The sequence below is a fragment of the Dunckerocampus dactyliophorus genome, chromosome 7, assembly GCF_027744805.1.
Source record: "Dunckerocampus dactyliophorus isolate RoL2022-P2 chromosome 7, RoL_Ddac_1.1, whole genome shotgun sequence".
Lineage (NCBI taxonomy): Eukaryota > Metazoa > Chordata > Actinopteri > Syngnathiformes > Syngnathidae > Dunckerocampus > Dunckerocampus dactyliophorus.
In genome coordinates this window covers 27,706,723-27,728,744 of record NC_072825.1, presented here as the reverse complement: position 1 = coordinate 27,728,744, position 22,022 = coordinate 27,706,723, and the positions used below count along the sequence as shown (strand labels likewise).

At 40.5% G+C, this 22,022-nt stretch overlaps 1 protein-coding gene across 1 annotated transcript in view; it reads left to right on the top strand.

Annotated features, from left to right (window-relative positions):
• The first annotated feature begins 3,927 nt into the window (after positions 1-3,927).
• The window catches only part of itga10 (integrin, alpha 10), a 55,882-nt gene continuing 37,787 nt past the window's right edge, over positions 3,928-22,022 (top strand). The window contains exons 1-6 of the mRNA XM_054782946.1: positions 3,928-4,425; positions 15,989-16,100; positions 16,168-16,277; positions 16,353-16,441; positions 20,235-20,349; positions 20,439-20,566. Of these exons, the coding sequence (XP_054638921.1) occupies positions 4,374-4,425; positions 15,989-16,100; positions 16,168-16,277; positions 16,353-16,441; positions 20,235-20,349; positions 20,439-20,566 (606 nt within the window). The 5' untranslated portion in view covers positions 3,928-4,373. The remainder of the gene's footprint in view (positions 4,426-15,988; positions 16,101-16,167; positions 16,278-16,352; positions 16,442-20,234; positions 20,350-20,438; positions 20,567-22,022) is intronic.

Here is a 22,022-nt window from a genome sequence, read left to right as displayed (position 1 = left end):
AACAACATAAGATGTTCACAAAATGTCCACGAATTGGGACAGCAATATAAATTAACTATCGTGAAAGTTCACTATTAGAGAAAGACATGGGCCGAGGCAATGATGCAATTGCAAACGTTTGTGATCGTATAAAACGATCAGATCTGTTCTCTTTTTGTCATCAGGAACCACTGAGAACAATACAGTATATACTGTATTGTTCTCAGTGGTCAGACAATTCTAAAATGTTTGACTACACAGAAGCAAAAAGGTTTTCGTTGAAAACCCAAAATGCCTAACGCTAATCAAGGTGCCTTTGAAATAGTCAGTCCTCTGGGTTCTGCTAAAAAGATGTGGTGACAGTTTATCTTTAGTGGCCAATCTACCCATCCATGTGCGTTCTAATACTGATGATATGTCTTCTTGTCGTGTTGTGTGTTGGGAATGACCTGAAGCAATTTGGAATATCCAAAGTTTTCTCAGAGTTGTTAGAGGATCTGAAGAACTTGAAGACAAATGGAATAACTGTAGCAGGTGAAGTTATAAAGTCAACGTGTGAACTCCACTCCTGGGAAGGTTCACCACTGTTCCATGTTTTTCGCCATTTGTGGATAATGGCTCTCACTGTGGTTCGCTGGAGTCCCAAAGCTTTAGAAATGGCTTTATAACCTTTCTTTCCACTTTTTTACACCACTTGTATGTCGATAACCGCTTATGTAGACGTAAGTCAGCCAATCTGAGGCATGTCAACTGGGTTCTGCTGTATTCCTACCACCATCATATTCAAGAAAGAACTGTATCCCTTTCCTAGGTTTATGTTGGCGTTGGCTGTACGAATGTCGGAGAGCCAGATGCAGTCATCAAAGAGCCATACCTGGCTCTCGAGCCATGGGTTCCCTACTCCTGCACTAGACCATGAAAAGACTTGTACTCAAGTCTATTCTCTGAGTGACAGGAAGCCAGTGAGTAGTGGAATAACATGGTCATATTTCCTGGTTCTAGTCAGGCCTCGAGCAGCAGCATGCTGGATGTACTTCAGTTGTTTTACAGCTCGTTTAGAGGCCGTGACAGTAGTCTAGCCTGCTGGAGACAAAGGCATGGATTAGTGTTGTGTTTTTACTCTTACACCAACAAATGGACACTGAACTTACATCATCAACTCTTTACTGACAGTTTGCCAGTCATACAGCCAGTTAACAGTTTTATCAATGCGCAACCATATAGAACACATAGAACCAAAATACTCCACCTAATATAGATCCTTGAACATAGCATACATAACAATTAGTCTCTCTAAATCTGTCTTTGATACTATTCCCTTGATTCTGGCAATGTTTTTAGGTGCTAAAAAGCTGCGGATGTTATTCATTTCATGTGGCTCTTAAAGTTCAAGCCTGAGTCCAATAATACCCCTAGATTTTCTTCTGATGATTAGGGTTTAGAAAAAAAGTTTCAAAGTGACTGATTCCACTTTCTCTTTGTTTCTGTGAGCCACATACAACAATTTCAGTTTTGTTCGAGTTCAGCTGGAGAAAATGTTCCATCCGCACACTCATCAGTTTGATTCAGTGACAAAGTAAATCTGTTGGACTATGTTCACCATAATATATTTTTATGCTTGAAAATGCTTAATTTAGGCAAGAAAATATGTAAAATGATCTAAATATGCATATTTTGTCTAGTAGTAAGCCATATTCAACCACAAAACAGCATGATTTATTAATTAACATATTTTTGAAAAACCAGTGAAGCAGAGAAATATGAAGCGTGAAGTGGAGAGGGACGACTGTATTCCGATTTTTGAAAATGGATATTTTTTGTAGTTGTGAGTTTAAAAAACGGGCAGAAAAATACAGTGAGATCCAAGATAAAGGAAAAACAAAGACATTTTACACAGTGTAACAGCGAAACAACCCACTCTGGACTACTCTTGTCATTATGCGGTTCAAAAGTAATGTAAGGGAATAAAGACCTTGTGAGTCGGGATACATTTTGTGTGCACATTACAAGTGGTAAAGTGCAAAGTATGAGTCACTTCCCTTCAGCTGATAAGAAGTCAGCTCCTGTTGCCATGAATGTTATAGGTCATAGGTCAAAAGAAGGCCCTGATCAGTACAAAGTGTATCAGGAAGAAACATCTACTGTACTTCCAACACAACAGTTGTGTCATTCTGGACACCTACGAACACTAAATAACACTTTTTCCAGATGTGTAATAGCTCTCATTTGCTTTGGACTTGCCTAAAAAGCAGATAGCGACATATTGTGTTCCACTTTGGGTTCCGCTCACGCCTCTTTGTTGCCAGCAGAAGTGGTGAGTTCAGCAGCAACCCTGGACGGTTACCACAGCAAACAAAACCATTCCGACATTATGAGTTATTGATTTGGAGGTCAACCCATGCAATGACAAACTCACTCATTGACTTAAAAACATCTATCTCCCATCAGCCATGATGATACATTTTAGCCTATAAAACTGAGGGCCATCACGTTTGGAACAAATATGGATTCTGGACCAAAAAAAAAACAGGCCTTCACAATATCCATTGAATACTGTGGAGAAGGTGGGACTAATTGTCAAAAAAGATGCAAACAACAAGGTCAGATTTTCTGTTATGGCTACTATATTGGGTCGTGGGAGTGTAAATGTGACTTTAGGGGTGTTTCATGTCTAGAGGGCTCTAATGTTAAACATTTTATTTAGAAGGTCGTAAACATGTTTTCTATGCTCTAACTATGAAAATATTACATTCATAAATAAGTAAACCGGGTCACACGGTGGCCAAGTGGTTAGCATGTTCGTTGCTAGTCGTTAGCATGGTCAGAAGATCGGGAAGAAATGGGTTCGAATGGCCGCTTGGGCATCTCTGTGAGTGTGAATGTTTGCCCTGCCATTGGCTGGCGGCCAGTCTAGGGTGTACCCCGCCTCTCGCCCATAGTCAGCTGGGATAGGCTCCAGCATACCCCCGCAACCCTAATGAGGATAAGCAGCAAAGAAAATTGATCTACTTTGTAACAATTCATTTATCACGGTCAGGACTGGAACCAGTTATAGTTATAACTATAGATATAGATATATAACTATAGATATATAGATACATTTCCCTACGGAAAATTTCCCTTATTTTCAACACAAATATTGACAGGTGTGCACTGTTAAACATTAATATTTCAGCAATGGAAAATGTTTTTTGAATTCAATTTCAGTGAAGTAATACATATCTTATACTTACACTTGGAAGGCAAAAAAATATTTTTCAGGCGATGCTTGGTGTAAAAAAAGATATTCTACATTACATGATGAATTCATAAAAGATGCATTCCACCTTTTTATGAAACCTCTTCAATTAAATCTGAAAGTCTACATTTCAATTGCACGTTCAATCTAACTAAATCCACTGTGCTGGTGTCAATAGACAATATCAGACAGTGTCCAAATCCTAGTAGCACTTATAAGGCTATGCCATTTATGTCCTGCAGATGTCACTGTTGTCCCATAGAGACTTAAGAGATCGCTCTCTACCTGGCGAGCTAGATAGATAGATAGATAGATAGATAGATAGATAGATAGATAGATAGATAGATAGATAGATAGATAGATAGATAGATAGATAGATAGATAGATAGATACATAGATACATAGATACATAGATAGATAGAAGTTATATTATGGCAGTCAGAAGCTGAAACACACCATGCCATTGAATAACATGAGAAAGTGCGTCCAAACGTTTGCCTGGTACTGTACGTTGTATACGATTTAGGGTTGCCAGTTTTTTTTTATGTCCTTTCTCCGCGTACATTGACAGTCATTTCCCATAATACCAAAACTTATTTTGCACACATATACTTAAGCAAGCCACAAGTGACGAAAGCAATGCAAATAAGTATGAGAGGGAGAGAGAGAGACAGAGAGAGAGAGAGAGAGAGATGTTGATTTGCCAGCATGAACCAGGCACTCAGCAGTGGATGTATGCTCTCATTCATCCCCAAAGTGACACTCTCCTAACGGCAGCGCACACTGAGAGGTTTTTGTGATGCATTTAAGAAGACAATCAGCGGGAGGAGCATGGCCAGGAGGACCTTATGAGAGGATCACGCTTGCGGCTTGATGAGACGCACTGGGGAGGTGTTTCTCCTCCGCAGACATGATTTGACCACTTTCACCTGCTGCCCCTTCCTGGACACAGCCGTTCGTGGAGATTAATATGGGTCACAGAGGTGCCACTTAACGTTTTCTTTTCATGATGCCACTGCAGCACATTTTCACTGGAATTTACGCATCTCTGCACTGAAGACAGCACTGACAACTTGTTTGTTTTTTGGTGGACTTACACTGCACTGCCTTTCCAACAACTTTTAAAGACGTAAAAAACATTCTTTGGTTGTCCTAAATGGAGCTGAGAACATACCTGCTGTGCCTGGAGTGCATCCTCCTTCTTAAAGGTAACCAAGCATTTGCATCTGTCAAATTCCATATCTGACATCTTTCCCTGATTGGGTTTTATGGGCATTAAAGTCAACTATTGACTTAACACAGAACACATGTGTGACTACTAGTGTCATGCATGCTTCTCCTGGACTTCCAACTTGATGCACGGCCTGCTGACCTTGGAGGCATTCCTTGCATGGCATGGAAGCATATATTAAAATATATGACCTCACTGAGCACATCAAAGGACACAGGAAGTCGAACCTGGACAGTATTAACAATAATGAGCTGTGCTTCAAAGACTACTTTTAAAACTTGTGATTTTTTTTAGAGGGGATTGGAATCCATTCACAAGTATGGATCCTCATCTCTTGTTTCTGTAGCAGCTGTGGAAGCTAACACCATATCCCTTTTCGCTTGACATCTTAACATGCCCCTAATAAGACACTGAGGGCACTTTGGGCAGGTATTTGCCAACATTTCTTTATCATAATGGGGTTAAAATTAAAGCAGTGCTTTAAAGAAATGGAAAAAAGTCTATCGGAATGTTTTGAACTCCTATTTCCATGCCAGCATGCCAGCGTCACTTCTCACCTCTGCTGGTTGCAGCCAACGAATGCAGCCTTGGGATGGGCATACGGCTGTTGCTTGAGGAAATATGGGAGCGCACTACTTGGCTGCAACCAGCAGAGGTTCTGTTGCTTCAGTCTTAAAATAAAAGTGTACTCTTTTTGGAATTTCTCCCATCAACTACAATCCTTATGTCAGACATGAACACACATACATGCCTTTCTCTTTTCTGTGCGATCTAATGATATAAAAACATAAAAAGAGGCAGCTCATTAATGCACATAATGGGACACACGTATTCCACCTTATGGTTTTACATACAGTACATTCTTAAAACCATGTAGCAACAGGTACATTCATGATAACATGTACAGTAATACTTAAAGTATTTTGCCGTGCTTTGGTTGCTTTAAGAATTAGCGGAACTTCCTTCCTGGGCGCATTGATTTCACATAGCAACACAGAAAGGAACGCCACACGTAGCATGAACTTTTCCAAACTCAAAAGCACAGCTCCAATATGTAGCGTTACCTTTCGATACCTACCTTTCAGAGGGCTTTATAGGCGGAATAGTTGCATCCCATTACATGCATTCTTAGCTATCTAGTTTGCTGTTTTTATTTCTTTAGAATGCACAGAAAAGGGAAATACATATGTGTTGAAGTCTCATGTAAGGGTTGTGGATGACTGCCCTAAAGGTTTTCCTAAACTAGTTTGCTCTCTACAGAACAGGCAGCTATGGGAAGTTAAGGATTATTCTGCTCAATACAGCACTGGCATCGAAACAGGAGTTCAGGACAAAAATAAGTCAACACACAGCCATTAGTGTCCAAATAGATGTCAACACAAGCGGGTAGCAATATAATTGTGTCTTGTTGACAGTGCAGCGCTGCTGCCGACACTGTAAAGCTGCGGTGTATTGAATGTACAGTAGTCCCTCGTTTATCACGGTTAATTGGTTCCTGACCCGACTGCGATAAGTTGGATTCAATATTAATAAATGGAATATTTTTGGACTTCAAGCATAAACATATTTTTAGAACCTTCTAAATATGTTTTTTAGCAGTACAAGAGCACTGTAGACATGAAATAACACCCCTATAGTCACCTTTGCACTTGTGTTACCAAATATACTGTAGTAGATATAATCAAAGAAAATAAGCCATCTTAGACATAAATAAGATAAGATAGACTTACACGTTAGCATTGACAGCTCCTGCGGTGGTTAATGTCTCATCGATGTAGCGTTACTGACAGCTAGAGACAGCTCGAATACAACTCTACTGCTGGTGTTTGTAGTTAAGGAGAGACTCTCCCTACACTGCCAACCTGCGGCTAACACTCACCTACAGTCAAACGTTGCTAGCTGATGTCATACACATCACTTCCCGGGCCCCAATCCTTATAGGCCCATACGAGTAACAGATACGTCATTAAACGTCATTTCAATGTCTTCTGAATGCATTATATTTTTATTTTCGTTCATTTAGCCATTTTAATGCTTAATTTAGGCAGAGAAGATGTACAATTTTTTTTTTTAGACTTTTATTTGTACATCCCTCTTGCCCAAAGTCAGCTGGGATAGCCCAGCTGACTTTGGGCAAGAGGGGGCTACACCCTGGACTGGTCGCCAGCCAATCGCAGGGCACATATAGACAAACATATAGACAAACAAGCATTCCCACTCACATTCATACCAGAGTCTCCAATTAACCTAACATGCATGTTTTTGGAATGTGGGAGGAAACCGGAGGACCCGGAGAAAACCCACGCGCACACGAGAACGTGCAAACTCCACACAGAGATGCCCAACAGAGATTCGAACCCAAATGTGCCACCGTGTGGCCCGTGACTTTTATTTGTCATTTTTATATTTATTTAATTCTTTCATTAATTTATTTATATTTTTTTTATACTTTTATTGAAGTCACCTTCTATCTTTTCAATCTTTTCACTACACATAATTGCATTTAGAGGAATTTGTAAGGCATTTTGTCAAGGAAATGAGGAAGAACATGACATCTGCATGCATACAAATAATACATACATGAATATTGCACTAAATAAGACCACCGAATCCCATATTTCACTTGTAACTATGCAATGAACAAATACCAAGGAGGACGATGATTAAAATATTGCTACAGTTACTTCAAAATAACACGTGACCCACCCCGAATGGATCCGCGACCCACTTTTGAGAACCACTGCAAAAGAGCACCTGTGGTGCATCCTCAATTGGAAGGAAGGAAGAGGAGGAGCACAAGGTGTGTAACATCCACCAGCTTCACCAGTGATGTCGTCATGTAAGGAGTGGAAGAGGAGTCCAGTAACAACCTGTGCAGCTCCGGTCAAAGCCATGCCCAAGAGGATAAAGGCAGTGCTAGATAACAATGGTGCTCACACTAAATATTCACACAAAGGACGCCATTCGGACATGTTCATTCTGACATTGTGAGATGTACTCACTTGTGTTGGCAGGCAGTGTGATGACAAATTACTATACGAGCTGTACACTGACTACTCTAAAGTATATCCAGGTTTACTTTACATAGTATTGTGCCTTGAGAAGATATACTGTGGTAAAAAAGTACTTACTGAAATGTAAGGGGTACACTGTATGTCTTGGATGATTATGCCCATTACCTAAACTGCATATGTCAACATCATGAAAAGCAACCACACACACACACACACACACACACACACATGCACACACAGCTCATTGACCCGTGCTGCACCCAAGCAGCAAAGCAAAGAAACAGACCATTGTTGTCTCTAAGAAAAAATGATGCAGCCGATAAGGCGTCAGGCAGTGAAACGTGCATCAATAGCCAGCAAAATTATGCTGTGCAAGGCGTGCTACCTGCCTGCACACACACACACACACACACACACACACACACACACACACACACACACACATACAGTTCATGTGGGACATTGAGATGGGGAGCATGAACAAGGTCAGAATGTATTATTTAAAAAGGAAAAAAGCAGCTCCTCTGTTTCTACATTTAACCTGTCAAATTAACCCTGTTTGAGGATACTGTTTTCATAACCTGGCTTTTAATTTAAGCCTTCTCGCGTGTGTGTGTGTGTGTGTGTGTGTGTGTGTGTGTCATACAAGAGCATGTAGGTGAGCAAGTATGCGTGTCATGTTAATGCTTTCCGCAGACCCCATGATGTTCTAAGCAGACAAACTCTGTTTTCCTACGTGTGTGTGTGTGTGTGTGTGTGTGTGTGTGTGTGTGTGTGTGTGTGCATGCCTCATTCATGAATTCCGGTTGTTTTAATCTACCCGACTTTCATTCCCATGCCCCCTCCTTCCCCTTCTTCCTTCTAATTCCACCCCCATTCCCCACGAGAGGGTGACAGATGAGAATAAAACGATGGAGATAATGGAGAGAAAATGTGCGATGGGACGGGAAACCTTCGTGTATTTTAATAAAGAAATGAAATACAGGTATACATCTCACTGGGGTCTGAATTAAAAAGACATCAAGAGGGAAAGAGGAGAGCATGACCTTTAAAAGATCCCCACATGTGATAATAACATGCAGTGCAGCGGAACCTCCAAAGTCAACCATTCATTCCGTCACTTCCAATTTCTTCGCATTTGAAATGGAATGTTTTCCATAATAATAAACAGCAAATGACGTACTCTCCATTAACTTTGCAGTTGCAGAGGTAGAGTAGAAGGAGGATATTAATAGAGGGTTTGGGATAGGGCAGGATTAGGGTTAGAGTTCCCTGTGCGCTTGGGAGGTGAGTCTCTTCACCTTAACCTGTTACTCTCCCTTATCAGCCAAACCAAGCGGGTTTTGCAGTGCACATGAGATCGAGAAGCCGGGTGTAGACCTGTACACCACATTCCTATATCACACCAAGGTACTTCCTGTTCTACGGTTATCACACATTTCTCCTCGCCATCACAAAAAAAGTTTTGGTTGGTACGACTTTAGAGCTTCCACCTTACGTGCTTACATTTGTAACACACTGGTATCAAGCTCAATACAACACACACACACACAGATTCAATCACAACCATACACTCTCTACAGCAGCGCCCGGAGCCCAACGTGTGGTTGAAAGAATCTTGACTTGATAAATGTTTGCAGCCAGTCGTCATGGTGACGGGTGGTCAGACAGGCTGTGGTACAGTGTCATATATAAACTCAATGAAACCAGAGGGGGTGGAAGAGGGAGAAGGGGGGGGAGTGTAAGGCGAGGGGGTCTTGTGGTGTCGAGTGTGTGGCGTACAGAAAGAGGCCATTTATGGCTTGTGAGAGAATGAACGTCACAGGCGGATCAAGGAGGCAACACAAAGCTGGGTGTGGATGTCACCACAAGAAAAGCAGAGGGGGGAATAGCAGGGAATAACCTGTTATAAAATAAGCACTTGAAGGGAAGCTTCAGTGCAGTGTTCTCCTTGGAGAAGGCTTTGAAACATCTGTGTGGAATCAGAAGGATGGCTCTGACCCATCCAAGTCACTTGAGGTTTGGACAAGTACACGGAGCGGAGGCAAATGAGCAGAGCGCTACTTGGAAGCCACACCGGCTTACTAAAGCTGGCCCGTGGCTGCACTCTCGCCATGAGAATGGTGTGGCAAAATATGGAATGAGCGGGTAAAGAGACAAGAAGACATGAGCTGGAGTCGAGATGTGTCGTATAGAAACAGTAAACATATCCAGTTTCACTCCTGATTGGAATGTGTGTCAGTGTGTGTTTGTGGCTATGTGGATATGCTGTGTGACGTACTGTATAATCACCACAGCACGGTTCTGGTCTCATTCAAGGCCTACTTCGCTCCACTGGGATCGCTGTTACATACAGTACCCATGAGTGTATGTAACGCACAGACCAGCACGCTGCAAAACCACAAGAGAAATACAATCACCCTACAGGTTCAACAGCTTCATCTCATAGACTGGACATGCATTTTTATGTGGTCATTTTAAAACAATGATTGCCTTTGAGTTCTATTAGAATGAACATTCTTGTAGGAAAACTGCCCTTTTTTGGAATTTTGCCCATCATTCACAATCCTTAGGTGAGACATGAACACTCGTCTTTCTCTTTTCTGTGCGTTCTAAAGATATAAAAACAGTTAAAAAGAGGCAGCTCGTTACTGCACGTAATGGGACACACCTAGAAAAGCCTAGGAAGTCCACTATTAAAACACTTCCAAAAATCTCCAACAAGGTTTTATGGTTTTATATACATGGTGTGAGAATGTCGTAACAGGTACACATGATAACATGGAATACTTACAGTATTTTGGTCATTTTAGGCATTCCCGGAACGTTATTCCTGGGTGCATTGATTTCACATAGCAACATAGAAAGGAACGCTACACCTAGCATTAACTTTTCCAAAATAAAAAATAAAAACACAGCAACAGTGGCGGCAGCTCCAATATGTAGCGTTAACTTTTGCTAGTGGCCTGAGGCGTTGTGAACAAGTGTGTGGTGAAGCTAGTCGCTAGCCGACCAGGAGCTAGCCAGTGTGGTGTGGCGAGGTGTCACTATGCCTGTAACGTAGTTCTTGGGTGTAACAATGTTTATTACAATAATAATAACAACAATGTCGCTGGAGCTTGGTTAATATGCAGGTCACATTATGTAAATGCAACACTGTTGGTGCGTTTTGGTGTTTTTTTCAGAAGGCTTTAAAGGCAGAATAGTTGCGTCACATTACATGCGTTCTTATGCCTCTTTTTCTCTGTTTTCATATGTTTAGAAAACACAGAAAAGAGACAGACGTGTGTTCGTAAGGGTTGTGGATGACGGGCAAGTTAAACACTGTACAGCAGTAAAACTAAAACTAAAGTAGAAAAACTAAAATGAAGCAAAATTACCAACCCAACCACCAAAGGGGAACGAGGTCGACATCGTGTATCGTTCTTTTTAACACACAAGTATAAAAACAATAAACAACGGCTTTAGACACAGTAAAAGCCAAGTCAAGTAAAATGACTCACTTGAGCACAGAAACAGAGAGAGAAAGAAAGGATTTTAACCTTTTTAACAGCGATACATGTGTGAAGAGAAGTTTAACCCTTTACAATAACACTTAATAAAATTAAACTAAAGCTAAATTACTGACCCAACCATTGGAGTAGAGCAGTGATTTCCTAACTTTTCCCACCAAAGGCCACATACTGCAAAATAAAAGGATGTAAGGGCCACTTTGATATTTTTATGTATTTTAATAAGAAAAACCCTTTACCCTCAGTATGTCGCGGTTTGAATATTGCTGCCTTACTATATTGCGTTTTTTTTAATAATAATTAATAAATAATTGCTGTTTAGTGGTGACTATGGCCTATTATTAGTCAAAAATATCAAAATACCAGTTATATACAGTATTCTGGTCACTAGGAATCAGTAATGTTATCAGACATGACGTTAGATTGCATTACCTTTCACACTGCATGGAGACTGGCTACCAAACCAGAGCCAAGCCGACATGCCATGGCTGAGATAGAGTGGAAAACAAGGTTCTCCTCTCATTCTCTGTGGAAGTGGTAATTTTTTGGCTTTTTTGTCCTTCTTCCCCTCTCTGTTTGAAACAGTTTAAGTTTACTATAAGTATATGTTTAGGTAATTGCTCTAATAATGTTAAAACCCGGATTTAGAAAGTCATATTTCATTTCTATGCTCTAACTACAAAAATATTCTGTTTATTAATATAGAATCCTTTTTCACGAAAATACACTTCTCACGGTCAGGTCTGGAACCAATTGACCGCAATCAACAAGGGCCGACTGTATATATATTTAAAGACAAAGTTGTGTGTTTTATTATTAATTAGTATGAAATATCAGCTTTTTGTCTTTACATTATGCCTTTTTGCTCTATTTTTCCTATTTTTGCTGGGTTGTTTTGCTTTAATTTTATTTCTACAATGTGCCGCGGGCCAATAAAAAACAAGCTGCGGGCCGCTCTTTGGTCACCTCTGGAGTAGTGTGGGAGAGGATTGATGGAGGCCGTGGACATGTATGGTTCTTTTTAACACTCAAGTGTAAAAAGAAGCCAACCGCTTTGGACAAAGTCAAGCAAAAGTAAAATAAAGAAAAATAAAATTCCACGTGAAAACGGAAGTGAAGCAAGAGAGGAGATTGCTGCTCATGTTTGACTCTTATCATGTTTAACTGCGATACGCGTGAAAAGAAGTTAACACATGTAATTATACTTCAAATAAACTAAAATAAAGCTAAATTACTGACCCGGCCATCGGAGTAGAGGGAGTGAGGATTGCTGGAAGCAGTCAACTTCATGTGTCTTTTCTGTTTTTACACTCAAGTCTTTTAAAGCTAGCAGCCGCATAATAAAAAAAAATAAAAGTAATAACGGAAAATGACTCACCCCAACACACAAGCAGAGAGAGAAAAAGATATGCTGAAGGCAGTGGATTTGATTGATTTTTAAAATACTTTTGAACATATACAGTTGTAATAAAAGTGTGAACAGAAGTCAACTGCTCCATAATATCACTTAATCAAACCAATATAAAGGAAAATTACTCACTCCAACACAGAAGTGGAGAGAAAGAAAGGGAGTTCCTGACGGCCAGTCAAATTCATGTTTTGTGCTCTTTATCATTAACTGTAACACAACTGTAAAAAGACGTTAACCACTGTATAATGAGACTTGATCCAACAAAAAAGAAGTAAAATGATTCACCCAAGGACTACTGACTCAGGTCAACTTCATGTGTGCTTTTTTTAAACATTATTATTACATTATTATGTGTATTGAATTATTATTACAAGATGCGATAGTGAAGTGTATAAATAATCTGTATATGACTAAATAAAAGTAAAATCAAGTAAATAAAAATGTACAAATAAACAACATAAAAATGATCATTACACAGGAATCATTAAATCTATGTGCCTGATCATTTATTGGCACATACTACTGTATATTTGTATGTACAATATGTACAGTATACGGTATACACTCTCTAGACACATAAGGCACACCTGCATAATCAATTGTACCTTTTTCAATCGAGGTGTGTTAATTTAACAATATATGTAATATATGTTCATTGTTGTGCTTGTCGTTTGCAGCGGTGTGAAACCTCACTGCGTCATACTAAGCTGTTTCTAATATTTTGACCGTCTTACGTAGCCCATTAAGTGATGACGAGGTAACAAACCAGTCAAACCTGAGCACTGTAATCTTTGTAAAAGGCAGCATTGCTAATACAGTTCTTGCATTGGAAGTCATCACAGACTGTGCAAGTGTACCTAATGTAGTGGTCAGTCAGACTTGTCCCTGTGTTGTACATTTAAAAGGTTAAAATGTTGGCGTTTTCATGACCCAATTAGTCAGTTTCACCCAGCGAGTTGTCTGACAGCCATCTTGCTGCTCTTCGTCGCCTCTCAGTCTGAATGAAGGGCAGTCTTGTGTGTCACAACAGGGGGCTCACTATACTCCGAGCAACAACACACCCTTCCCCGCTTTTGCCTCCTCTTTCCTTCCTTACCTTAGGACTGAACTCCCTTTTTCCCCTCAGAGTTGCTCTGTTTATCCATCCTTCTCACCCTCCTCCTCCTCTTCCTCCTCTTTGCCAGCCTGCCCTACCAAAACCGAGACAGAAAGTAATAAATCAACACTATGCTCTAGTTGTGCATTCACGGTTTGCACTGCCACATTTTGGCCAGGAACATTCATTTTCTTGCTATTTCTTTCCCATTAAGAAGCTTGCGTAACCTTCTATTTTGTAAAAACATGCATCCTATTTCTTTATGGAGAAAAAGCACAGTTTGGCGGCAGGACAAAGCTTCTAGTCAGTTAAGCAGTGGTGTGTGTGTATCCATATATGTAAATGAAAAAAATATAGAATAGGAAAACTCCTTTCTCTGACTGTCTGATGCATTGCTTTTCTCACAATGTCTGTTCCAACTACTGTACGTGGTAAAAATCTTCTGCGCCAAAATGAAAACGTCATGATCTTTTGATGGCAAAGGAAAAAGGCTTTCTCTCTTTGAATGCGGTGAGATTGTTGAGCTGCATAAGCAAGGCCTCTCACAGCGCACCTTCGCTGCTGAGGTTGGACGCAGTAAGTAACTTTTTCAAAGAGTTTTTCTGAGGGTTATGAACAAAAAAGTCAAGTGGTATACCAAAAAAAATGTCACCGGCCCTGAGCCGGAGGATCCCATTGGCTGTCCGTCAAGACACGAAACCATCCTCGGCCCAAATGAAGCTTGTTACTGGTGCCAAGTGCAGTCCAATAACCATCAGACGCTATCTGCCAGAGAAGGCTTCTAAGAGGAAAACATTTATTCAAAGGTCTCGTCTCCTTCAGTGTCACAAAATTGCCCGTTTGGAGTTTGTAGGAGAGCACCAAACATCGAAAGTGTGAAGAAAGTTTTATTCTCTGATGAGAAAAAAAGTTAACCTTGACGGTCCTGATGATGCGTTAATTGCATGACAAGGAGATCCCACCAGAGATGTTTTCCACACGGCACAGTGGAGAGGGAACCATCATGGTCCTTCATTTGAACAATGGAGCTTCAGGTTGTGCAGGGGTGGCAAACGGCAACTGGCTATGTGGAGATGCTACAGAGGGCATCCCTTATGACTGAAGGCCCCCATCTGTGTGGTAACGCTGCACTTCACAATGCCCGCCTGACAAAGGACTTCTTCCAGACGAATAGGCTCACTATTTTGGACCGTCCTGCGTGTTCCCCTGATCTAAATCCAACTGAGAACATTTGGGGATGGATGGATGGATGGATGGCAAGGGAAGTTTACAAAAATGGACATCAGTTCCAGACAGCGGATGCCCTCTATGAAGCCATCTTCACCACCTGGAGCAACATTCCCACTGGCCTCCTGGAAACGCTGGCATCAAGCATGCCCACCCCATTTTTTCGGTGATTAACAAGAATGGTGCAGCTACTCATTACTGACTCAATTGTTCAACATTTTAATTTTATTTTAGGAGGGTTTGGGGGATTTTTTGAGTTATGGTCTTAAAGTTTTGACAAGCTTCATCAGCTATTTCACTTTAATCCTTGTTTGCAATAAATTGCTTACTTGAAACATTTTGGTCTCCCATTTCTTCTTTTTGCATTTTGAAGCTCTGCTTAGAACCTGCAAAATGTAAATTCTTGCTATTTTTCAATTGGTCTGAAAATTTGAATCATTATATTTTTTATTTTTTAGTTTTCAATTATTTACTTTAAATCATTTAAATAATGGATTTTTTTGCTCATTTTTATTTCTTATTTTATTTATTTTTTTCTTATTTTATTAACAGGCTGTAGTGCATTGAAAAGCAACTGCAACAGAGAATAAATTCATCTGTCAAAGGTTGCGGTTAGGACAGTAACTTGATTATAATTTCACTTTTTAATTAATTCTTTAATATTTTAGTGTATTCATTTGCTTTATTTTAAGAAATCAATGTAATCCATCCATTTTCTATGCCGCTTATCCTCATTAGTGTCATGGGGGTATGCTGGAGCCTATCCCAGCTGCCTTCGGGCGAGAGGCGGGGTACACCCTGGACTGGTCGCCAGCCAATGGCAGGGCACATATAGACAAACAACCATTCACACACATTCATACCTATGGACAATTTAGAGTCTCCATTTAACCTAACATGCATGTTTTTGGAATGTGGGAAAAAACCGGAGTACTCGGAGAAAATCCACGCACGCACGGGGAGAACATGCAAACTCCACAGATATTCGAACCCAGGTCTTCCCGATCTCCTGACTGTGTGGCCAACATGCTAACCACTAGGGAATATTTATTTAACTTTGGCATCCCCAAAAAATTCAAAAGAGCAATACGATTGCCTTGCTTCCTTTTATCGAGACAGAATGCATTTGGGCGGTCACTTGTTGCTAGGCAGAATTCACTCGGGTAAAAATGAGCACAGTGGTGGATTGAAGGCCATCTTTGTACTGTACGTAGTAACATACTGTGTATTGAAAACTTGATGCCAGTCAGTACATGTATCAGTTTTTCTTGGTCTTCCAGGCTTGTGTCAGTGCTTCAACATTGACGTGAAGCATCCACGCATCTTCGGTGGCTCGGATGACGCCCTCTTTGGCTTCTCTGTGTTGCAGCATGAAACAGAGGGAGAGAAATCGTAAGTAACAGATAGAAACGTGTCGGGGTTTTTCTTTAGATGATAACAAATGTCTCCCCTGCTGCAGAATGCTGGTTGGTGCTCCTTGGGACGGGCCACCCAATAACAGGAAAGGTGATGTGTACAGGTGCACGATGGGCGAGGAGAGCAACTCAAACTGCAGCAAAATGAATTTAGGTGAAAGTCAAAATGAATGTGAAGAAAATCAACATCTTGGTGTACGTATCTGACCTTGGGTTATGTCTGTATCAGGTGAGACCGCCTTCCAGAACATATCCAAAAACCTGAAGAACTCTCACCTGGGAATGACCCTCACTCCAGACTCACCTGATGGCCTCTTGGTATGTGTGTGTGATGCAGTGGTACAGTGGTGTGATAAAGTGTTTGCCTCCTTCCTGGTGTTTTTTTTTTTAAGGTACATTCATGATAACATGTAATACTTGCAGTATTTTGCCATATTTTGGTCCTTTTAAGCATTACTGGAACTTCCTTCCTGGGTGCACTGATATCACATAGCAACATAGAAACGAACGCTACACCTGCCATTAACGTTTCCAAACTCAAAAACAAAAACACGGGGTAGCTCCAATATGTAGCATTACTTTTTGGCAGTGGCCTGAGGTACTGTGAGTACGGCACCGACGCGTTGCGGGCGAGTTAGTCGCTAGCCGGCTAGTGGCTAGGCTGGTGTGGTGTGGCGAGGTGTCAGTATGCCAGTAACGTTGTCTCGATCTGGTGACGGGCTGGTTGCTGTCGGAAGCTTGACCCCGGTATGCAGAGACGAGGCGGTGGCGTGCAAATACAAATCTTTAATAATGCAGGTGCAGGTACTCACAGTTGTGCAAGGATTAACAAAAGACGACAGAGGAAAAAGGCTCTGCTACACAATACTCGTACTTCATGCGGGATGACGAGAGGCGGTGAGCCAGCGGCGTACTTGAGGCGGCACTGGGCTTTTAAACCCCACAAATGTTTATAGCCTACAGCTGCGTACTAACCACCTGGGGTGCAGATTCCTCCCAGCCGGAAGTGCAGCCCGCCAAAGTAAGAGCGCAGGACAGGAAGTCCTCGCTCCTGTCCTGCGGAACATGACAAACGTAGATCGATGGGCGTAACATTGTTAATAATAATAACAATGTCACTGTAGCTTATAATTAAATTGAGCTTTTTTTCAGAAGGCTTTATAGGCAGAGTAAGTGTTTCCCATTATGTGCATTCTTAGTCTTATCTATTTTTATATCTTTAGAACTCACAGAAAAGAGAAAGACATGCGTACATGTCTCACACAATGATTGTGGATGATGGGCAAAATTCCAAAAAAGTGAAGTTTTCTTTTAAGACAACTGGACATTGAGTGGACACTCTGGGTTTTTAGCTCGATGGCTACGGACCCTGGTCCGAGTCAGGGGTGGACGCGGGGCTGGCTGAGCCAGGCGGGATACACACTAATTTAATCAAATTGACTATTTGACGTATTTTCTGTATTTTATCGATAATCTACGCACTTTTTCAATGTCACAAGCCTGCATTGTCTAAAAATCAACAAATTAAGTGCAGAATCTTTGTATTTGAATAATGTTCCTAATTCCTCCCGCTGGGAGACCACCTTCTCACAGAAACCGCTGTAAAAGCGTGCAGGCGTGTAATGTTGCGTGTCAATGACCCTCGCCGAGTTTTGTATCACTGAGCAGTGGGCTTGTGTCTTCAGACGCCCGCCAACTTCTCGTGCTGCTGCTGGAGCTCAGTGGTTTATAGTCTATGAAAAGCCGGCCAGCCGAGTTAATGTCTGTGTGTGTGTGTGTGTGTGTGTGTGTGTGTGTGTGTGTGTGTGTGTGTGTGTGTGTGTGTGTTTCTTGAGGCCAGTGGTCAGGTCTATAACAGGCTCGGAATGTGTCTTCGGCCTTTTGTTAATGACAGACCTGCAAAAAGCCATCGCACCTCTGTTGATGTTCTTTCTTTGGACCCTCCCTCCATATTCCATCATCAACTTATCGACTTTCTCTAATGAAAGGGACAAAAAAGACAGGATGTTTCTCTTTCTCCTACCCCACTTTTCTTCAAGTTATCCCTCTGTTCTTTGCTGGTCTTTCCTCAGCTCAATTAGATTCAAATTGCCTCTCTGGTCTGGTGTTCCAACGCTGCCAATATGACAACAATAGTCCCCCCTTACTTCAATTTCCCCCAAACCACATTATTGTGTTTTTTCCATGACTTACTCCCTTCTCATGACTGTTTTTGCTCCTTGTCTGTCCTTATTTAGTCACTTTTTAATGTTTTGGGTAGGTCAGCAACCGTTCAACCATTTTGATTGTAATCATCAGCACAACTTAGGAATGAATCCTTAAAAGATGCTAGGTATATTTTGTACCATTCCATTTTTTTTAAATATTGTCAATCCATTTGATGTGTTGAATGAATAAAGGTGACATATTTACCAGAATATGTTTATATCAATATCATTTTAGAATTGTTATCTTTGTTCTAAAGTGGCGCATTTCCTTGAGACAAAAAAGACACATGATCTCACATTTATATCAGGTGAAATTTATCACACGATATTTATTTTAAAATCATTTTACAGTTGTTACTCTTCCTCAATAAGCCTAAAAAGGAGATGCTCACACAAAAATTCACACATTTCTTCCTCGAGACAAAAAAAGTCCCATAGAAAACCATAGAAAATATATTTTTCAATTATCGTAGGTGACATTTTTAATTAATTTTTAAATAATTTTAGAATGAACTCTGTTCCTTAAATTAGCCTAAAATGGCAATGCTACAAAAAAGTGACGCATTTGCTGAAAATGTCCAATTGAAAATGTTATTTTTGTTCCCACATTTACCTTAAACTTAACTAATGCAGTGCTAATTATGTTAAGATTTCAATTTAGACTACAGTTGTCCCTCGTTTATCACAGTTCATCAGTTCCAGCCCTGACCGCGATAGGTGAATTTGCATGAAGTTGGATTAAATATTAATAAATGGAATATTGTCGTAGTTAAAGCATAGAAAACCTGTTTATGAGATCCTACATACGTTTTTTACCATTATTAGAGCCCTGTAGACATGAAATAACACCCCTATAGTTACCTTTTATACTTGTATTACCTAATATAGTAGATATGATAATCAACAATAAGACATAATAACTCACCGTTAGCATTGGGAAAGTTCCTTGTTGTTGTAGTATCTCAAACATATGTGGGTCGATCTCATGGCATTCAAAAAAATGAGAGACATCTGCCTATCGTCCATCCTCAATATGACCTTTGTCACTTGATTGATATACAGGACAGCCAACAGTACTGCTAGCTTTGTTACCATCACATTCCACACCGCTTACGTGCAGGCGACTGAATCTCTGAAGTGACACAAGAGACGGTCGCTGCTTTAACAATAGCAAGTTTCTGGAGCTAACTAGTTACCCTCCAATTTATTTATTCTAAACTTAAGAACAGGTATGAAACAGAGTGGGGAAGAAGGGCAAAGTAAGAAATCAAAAACGTACCACTTCCACACAGAATGGGAGGAGAACTTTTTTTTCACAGTGTCATGTTAGACTGGCTGCAAGTTAAGGTAATGTAATGTAAAGAAATGTCTCATCAATGTAACATTACTGACGCCTACTGACCAGGATACTACATCTAACTTGTCTATCAATATTTTTTGACTGAATATATTCCGTCGTCAACCACGAAACCGCGATCACTTATTAATGAATTCATTTTTGAAAAACCACAATAGAGAGAGGGAGCGATGTTCGAACCACAATGTAGCGACGGACCACTGTACTGGCTTTCAATTTTGAATTTGTGCATGAAATGGCCCTCCTTTTTCCCTTTCAAAGCATGCAGCAAAAGTTGCAAGGATGCCTTGCTAATGAAATGGTAAGTGTGGGTTGCTTTGGAAACGTACTGGCCTATAAATGGTTAAAATCCCCAAATATAATTAGTAATTGATATGTGCATTTCAGAAAGAAGGAGTGTGAAAAGATTGACTTTTTTAAAGTGGTGAAAAATGACTATAATAATATTTTGGGATGCTGGCACTTGTTGTCATTAAGGACAAAAGTGTGAGGATATTGAAAGGACGTTTTAAGGGTTGATACGTGTTAATACTTGTGTGTTTGGCAGGCCTGCGCCCCACTGTGGTCTCAAGAGTGCGGCACGTCCATGTTCAGCACTGGCATCTGTGCATCTGTCAGTGATGACCTTGAGCCAAGAGAGATCATAGCTCCTACAGCACAGCGTAATCTCACACACACACACACACACACAAACACACACACACACACACACCAGTACGTGGCTTCAACCAAAGCAAACGTCGTCCTGCAGGTTGCACAACATACATGGATATTGTGATCGTGCTGGATGGATCCAACAGCATCTACCCATGGTTTGAGGTTCAGAACTTCCTCAGCAACATCCTAAGCAAGTTCCACATCAGCCCAGACCAAATGCAGGTAAAAGCCAAGTATATTCTTGTTTGCAAGAATACGCATGAACCTCCAAAGCATGGAAAAGCATTTTTCCATAATGTCGACTGCGGCCATCATAAAACTTTTTAGGAACCGTACAGGCTATGTTTGATGTGACATTTGAACATCCTCAACTGTCAGACAACTTTCTCCTTCACTATGACTTTTATTTGGAATATAATGTCAATGCAAGGTACTGTCCTATCATTACACTTTTACTTTAGTGGGTACACAGCCTTAAATTAACTAAGAAAAGTCAGAAATTAAAACAGAAGCACGGCAGCATGTGATCAAAGATCTTCTATTGGACACGAGAGCTCTGTTGTTTTTCAGGCCTTACACAAAGAAAAAAAAGACACAAGGCAAAGTCCTCTACAGTATGTGACAGAAGAACCCTGCTGTTTAGGAAAGTCTGGAAAAAAAAACCATCCAAAAAACACCAGTCACAGATCTTCTCTAGCAGGGGTAGGGAACCCATGGCTCGGGAGCCAGATGTGGCCCTTTTGATGGCTGCATCTGGCCCTCAGACATTTCTTAACAAGATCAAATGTATTTATTTTCATTCTTTTGTTGACATTTTTAAGTAACACATAACAGAAATCACAGTGTTAAAAATCTAAAACTTTTCATCCATTCATCCATCCATTTTCTACCACAATGCGGTTGGCCAGAATCAATGCCAGCTGTCCTTGTGAGAGTTTTCCAGGTCAGACACCAAAACGTGATTATTACGGAATAATGTGGTAGCCTACCCCGGTCATTGAGATGTCAAGAAGTAAACTTCCCTCCTTGGATCAAACAGTCAGCTAGCTAGTTCTGCAGAACAAACCCTTCTGATGAAGAAGATGGCGAAAAGAAAGAAAGAAAGAAAGAAAACCATGCAGCAGCAGAAGTCGCATTAATTGTAACATTTTTAAAAAAGGTAATGGTAAAATCTTAATCTTTATGGTAAAAGTATTTTATTTATTATTGGTTAGCTTCAGTATAACACCGTTATTAAAAAGAATAAATTCAGAGCTAAAACTATTTGCTTAAAAATGCACACAGCCAAAAAGGTTCCCAACCCCTTTTCGGTATGATATGCTGGTCTTCTTCTATATTCTGTTTATAAGGATGTACTGCAAAACCACTGGTCAAAGATCCTCTATATGACCGGAGAACTGTGCTGTTTTAAAGGACTACACTACTGCAACTATGCTATTCAAAGATCCTCTACAACACAGGAACCCTTTGCTGTTTTTAAGGATTTACTGCAACAATGGTGGTCAAAGATCCTCTATATGATGAGCGCTCTGCTGTTTTAAAGGACCTACTGCACCTATGCGAGTCAAAGATCCTCTATAACACAGGAACACTTTGCTGTTTTTAAGGATGTACTGCAAAAGTGGTAGTCAAAGATCCTCTATATGACAGGAACCCTTTGTTGCTTTTAAGGATCAAC